Source organism: Poecilia latipinna, unplaced genomic scaffold, assembly GCF_001443285.1.
Source record: "Poecilia latipinna isolate Pla-1442-1.1 unplaced genomic scaffold, P_latipinna-1.0 Scaffold356, whole genome shotgun sequence".
Lineage (NCBI taxonomy): Eukaryota > Metazoa > Chordata > Actinopteri > Cyprinodontiformes > Poeciliidae > Poecilia > Poecilia latipinna.
In genome coordinates, this window is record NW_015112972.1 from 437351 (window position 1) to 443396 (window position 6046).

Here is a 6046-nt window from a genome sequence, read left to right on the forward strand (position 1 = left end):
CTGTTAGCCTGTCTGTGCTACCAGAGTATTTAGCTTGCTAATTGTGAGAGGCAAATGCTAAAGTGAGTGTTCATCCTGGAATGACAGTCATTATACTATGCATGACTTTAATCTGATTATTGGATTGTAAATAGTAACGTGTTAGAATACTTGTTACTGAAACAAGGGTCAGATTAGAGTAACGCATTACTGATATGTTGATGGCATAAATAGTTTGACATTTCTGCTTAAGATATTTACTGATCTGTCAGGTTTCCAATATGCGTCCCCCCCAATGACAGACTTGTTCCTACGCCCTTGCTGAGTGAAACACCAGCAGAAATGATCAAACCAACTAAAACACAAAACAATAACCTCATCATTCACGTTAAATCATGTCCAGCCATGACAACATTCAGAACAAACAACATCTCTGAACTTTTCCTTTAGTCATTTTTAATTAACACATTTAGTCAGAATGACATCACAGCATGGGGTCGTAACCTCTTCATGCTCACATCTATAATTAGAATGAAGTTCACACAGAACTTTATAATTAGTAAACTATCATGTAAACTGTCCCTGTTTACATGATAAACTTCATGTAAACAGGAAGCAGCTCAGACATAAATATCCCGTCTGATGCCAGATGGTAGCGTTAGCTCACTCCCCTCTGCAGTCTTATTATTATTTTAAAGAATCTTTGGACCTGCTTCAAGTCTCACATTCTAACATTTAAACTCATATAAACAGAGTCTGAATTAAATCTTCATTTTCTCTCTTCAGAAGAGAAAAAGGTTTCGGGGCGGAGAACGGAGGAGTCCGGTGAAGGTTCTGGATGACAGGTGGAGCTGCAGCTGCAGGCCGACCAGCACTTGGCCTCCGAGTTCCTTTCTAAGCTGTTCTTACTCTTCCACTCAGCGGGTCGCTTCAGAACCAGCTTCAGAACCAGACCGTTCCCATTAGGAGGAAGATTCAACCTGCAGCGTCTTTACTGGCTGGAAATACGAGGATCTAAAAAGGATGCTCTGGGTCGGCTTCTCATCTCCAATCTGCTCAGATTTACTGGATATTAACGGCAGATTTCCTAATTAATGTGCATAATGAGAACAGAAAAGATCAATCTGGATCCAGACAAGGTTCTGGACCCAGAATCCCGGTGATGAAGAGCTTGCAGTGACTCTGGAGCATCACAGCGTTTAATGAACAGCGAAGCTTCGCTTGGTGAGCAGATCTTCTGTAATGGGTCAGGATGGCCTGCAGCTACAAGTCAAAGCTTTCAGAACCTTTATTATTTAATATGAAGCTCCAGTTAATCTCATATAAAAAACATTCAACATTTTGAAGCGCTTTCAGGAGAACAAGTTGAATAAAGTCTCCAATAATCCTGCCAAAATGTCAATAAATAAAGTCAAAGTAAAAAGGATCGAAATAACAAATGTAAATATGAAGAGTTTGGGGGAGCAGTGTTGGAGGCAGAATGGAGTGAAAGAGGAAAAGAAGCCAAACAAAGAGAGGAGGAGGAAGCAGGAGGCCTGCCAGGAGTCTGGGCTCTCGGCTCTTTCTTATCAGTTTGCACAGAAATGTCAGAGCGCTGTGACATTCCTCCCTACAGCTTCCCCTGCTGCCCAGCCACCACTCACCACACTGTAACACACACCGCGCTGCTGCAGAGAACACACACACCAGCGCAATGCATGACAAGGAGCTTCATTTATTTACTCTCAGGTTTTATTCAATCCAAGTTTTCAGAAAGAAAAGAACCATTAAAGAAAAGCAACTCTGCAAGACTGCAGGGAAACAGAAGGAGGAAACGTTTCTAAAATCAAGTTTTACCAAGAAAATATTCTGAAGACCAAAGATGATCATTTCCAGACGTTTTTGTCAGGATTTAAGTTCGTCTGTCTCTGATTTTCATACAACTTCAGTTAAAACTTATTTTAATTCTTTCAAGTTTAAAAGGAGGTTTTGACAGATTTAACATATTAAATGAGTTTTCACTCACTGGTGCTGAATCTGCAGAGGTTCACTTTCCACAAAGAGCAAATATCTGCAGTCAGATCATCCAGGCCTTCAGAAGGTCAAAGAAATGACAGATTTTCATGACAACGTTTGTAATTTCAGATTTTTAGATGATTGAGTTCATTCTGTCTGTTCCAGTGAAATACAAACTCAGTGTTCACAAATGCTGCAGCAGCTCGTTTTCCCAATTATTAATGAAATCAATTTTCTTTCAAAATGGCCCTAAAAGCAACAGATACATATGAATATATGTATTAAAAACTTTTGACGCTCTGATCAGGTTTGTTGCTGCCGATTCCGATACCAATCATCTATGAGGCTGATCACTGATCACTAGATTGGCTGTTAGTTTTCCCTTTAGGCATAAATGATTCTATGTTATCTGGCAAAATGGAAAAATTATCTGTCAATAAATTCACCTAATTTAAACATTTTAATACACATGTAAAATCTTTTTGTTGTTGTTTTCAGCTCCTGCTGCAGCTGCTCGCTGTGAGAGCTCACCGTCTGGAGGCTGAGCCCGTCTGGGAAATATTACCACCAGTAGCGACGGTCCGACAGCAGAACCAGAACCAGAACCGGCGTCTCACTCCGCAGCTCCAAGACTTGAATTATTGTTGGGGATATTTGTTTAGCTTTCTGACCGTGATGCTAATCCGGTGAGTGTTGGTAGCCGCGCTGCTCTACCTGCTGATGGGTCCGGATGTCTTTTGTTCCTGCACTGATGCAGCCAAATCAATCAAGTTCTTGTTTTTAATATCATATTAGATTCGTGGTGTTGGTGCGTTGTGTCGTGCTTCACCCTGAGGTAATTCTGCACCGCAACACACAAACGTCCCCAATCAGTTAAAGTTCCTCACTACAGGAGAGCAGCTGCAGGCTGAGAAGGGAGATGCAGGTGATCGGTTTGTGATCGGCAACAAGAGACAGCGATCGATCACCAATCACCGATCGATCGGTGGCAGATCGATCGGCTCACCTCTGCCAAGCACAGAAATAGTTCAGAGATTTAGACATTTTATATAAAAACATCTCAGAAAAGTTTCTGTCAACTTGAACAAATCCAAATAAATGAAGCATAAAATGCAACAAAAAAAGAAACATTGATCACAAGGGCAGAACCAGAGACTGGGTCAGAACCTCATGAAAAACATTCATTTCTAAAACTTTCTGCTGAATAGAACATAATGGACTTACTGTCTTGGACCCAAACAGACAATAAATACTCATTAATACATAAAAACAGCTAAATAATTACAGATTATTCTAAATAAATGGAAAACGTGGTTAGTCTTCATGATGTCCAGAGCAGCTGTGATTTAATTGGCAGAAAACTAATCAGAATGTCAGGAAAACATGAATTTTATGGGATAAACTTGCCTGGAACAACATGCTGCATTCTGACTGAATGAAGTTTAGTTTGTCTTCCACTTTGACCTGATCTTCATCTCCAGTTTAATGTGAATTTATGATGCTACTAGCTTGGAGCTAACCTGTGTTTTCTGCTGATTATTAACGTTAATAAATGTTTTTGGTGGTAAAGATGTTCAGAGGAAAAACAGGAAGAAGCATTATGGAGCCTGTGGTTTTTATCTTATCTCTTTATTTTACAGTCCTGCATGCAGCAGAAGGATCTCTACAGAAATTATAAGAGCAATGAATTGAAAACCCAAAGGGCATTTTTGAAGTGAATCAAGATAATTGTTTTCTAGGTGAACAATAGGTGCTGGCAGTGAAAAGCAATTGATTTCTTCTAATTTAATCCTCAGCTCCATGTAGTGTAACTATGACAGTTGGAAGCACAGTATGAGCGAGAAGAATAGTTTTCAGCAGGCGGCGAGATAAATCACCACCGTCTCTCCTCTGAAGGCGGCGCGGTTTGGAGTCGATCAGGAGTGAAAAAATCTCCTCTAAAGAGACCAATTTTCATGTCAAGTCAAATGAAACATAAAGACTTGAGCATGAACAGGATATCATTCAGCAGCCAAACATCCCCTGGCTCTGCAGTGGAGCCGGGTCGCATGAGCAGAAACTCCCCCACACAGCATCATGTTAAACACGGGAAGCATTGTGAGCTGGATAAATCTCCCATGCTCAGCGAAGAAAGGAACCAAATTATCATTTTCACAGCTTTAAAGAACACACACAATCATGCAACCGCAGCAGCCGAAAGAGGCTCCAGTTTCCCTGATTTATTCTACATTTAAAACAGAAAAAGGTTCAGAAAAAATCTAAAGCTAAACCAGTTCAGAAAAACGGCTAAAAACACACAACAGGTTAATAAAGGCAACTAGATGTCAGACAAAAACTCCATCATCTGCTCCACCTCCAGCTGCTCTGAGTCAAACCAACCTGTTCCCCTCCTGGCCTGTGGGGGCACTGCACCAAGATCCACTGAAGGAAACGACACAAAAACCCCTGAAGACACTGAGAGCAACTTCCTTCTTCACCAGATGGAAACAAGATGGAGGATTTTAGCGGTTTGAGGATTTCTGTTTAGGCTAAAGACCAGGAGCCATTTCTGCTGCTAGCGCTAGGCTAACACGTTAGCTTTGGTTGTATTTACCCAGAATGCCCTGCACTGTAGTCCACTTCCTGCTGTTGGAAAGGTCTGCGGTCTGCTTGGTGTTCACATTCAAACCGAACCCAGACTGAGGTTTGGAGGACCAGAGGACCAGAGGTTAGAGGTCAGAGGTCGATTAGCATTCAAATCTCACCAACCAAACCGGACTCTCTGAGCAGACGGACTGGAGTCGGATTGAAAGGGACTGAAAGTCCAGGAAGGTAGGTGAACAAATATGATTGTCCTCAAATCAGTCAGAAAAAAATCCATGAAGGACAGGAGCAAACGTCTCCTGGATCAACCCAAAAGGTTCTGAGCTCGTTATTCTACCCAGTTTATGGTTCTGATCAGAGGTGGAACCAGTCCAGCTCAGTTGGATCTGTAGAAACACTAATCAGCATCGGTTCATGGCTATTTCTATAGAACATAACTCCGAATTATTTATGGAGGATTTGCAGATTTATTTCATAGAGCAGATCTATAAAGAAGATTCAGCTCTGGAACAACTCGGGTCCAGCAGACCTGAATGAAACATGGCTGCCCAGTAAAACCAGTAAAACCCCGGAGTGTGTGACCGACCTGTGGGCGATCCCTCCAGCACCTCTCCTGTGTAGAGGGACTCCTTGAAGATGGGCCGGTTGTCGTTTTGGTCGATGACGGTGACGACCAGTATGACGGGTCCCTCCAGGACGTTCCCAGAGGAGTCTGTGGTGGAAACCTCCAGCTGTGAGGAAGAAAACAGCAACAGATTTTATTCCCTTGTAAAAACATGTTTTTACTGGAGCTACTGCATGTTCCCCAGCGCGTCCCACCAGTCGTCCCACTGAGTCTCCAATAAAAGTTTGACCGTCTATACAGAGCCTGACCTTCAGGTTCCAGCGGCTTCCTGAGTCAGTGACGGCTGCCTGAGGGAGCAAATACCGACAGGAACATCAAACACAGCTGCATTTGTTCTGTCTGTGCTGCCAGAGGCTGGTGGCAGCTGGAACAACAACCGGATTACAAATCTCTACCAATCAGGCTCCACATTTACAGACGGCGCTTGGTAAAAGGCCAGACATTAAACTAAATGACCTGGGAAGCAACTGCTGGTTTCCTGGTGTCGGCTTAGAGAGATGCCACTAAGCTGTGCTGGGTGGACCCGGTTGGACCCGGTGGGCCCGGTTGGACCCGGTGGTCCCAGTTGGCCCTGTGGACCCAGTTGGCCCTGTGGACCCGTTGAACCGGTGGACCCGTTGAACCGGTGGACCCGGTTGGCCCGTTGGACCCAGTTGAACCGGTGGACCCAGTTGACCCGTTGAACCGGTGGACCCGGTTGGCCCAGTGGACCCAGTTGGCCCTGTGGACCCGTTGAACCGGTGGACCCGTTGAACCGGTGGACCCGGTTGGCCCGTTGGACCCAGTTGAACCGGTGGACCCAGTTGACCCGTTGAACCGGTGGACCCGGTTGGCCCAGTGGACCCAGTTGGCCCCGTGGACCCG

General features: G+C 44.0%; 1 protein-coding gene across 1 annotated transcript in view; it reads right to left on the bottom strand.

The window, feature by feature from the left end:
* The window catches only part of cdh13 (cadherin 13, H-cadherin (heart)), a 319277-nt gene that overhangs the window by 172542 nt on the left and 140689 nt on the right, over window positions 1–6046 (bottom strand). The window contains exon 7 of the mRNA XM_015036051.1: window positions 5144–5288. Within this exon, the coding sequence (XP_014891537.1) occupies window positions 5144–5288 (145 nt within the window). The remainder of the gene's footprint in view (window positions 1–5143; window positions 5289–6046) is intronic.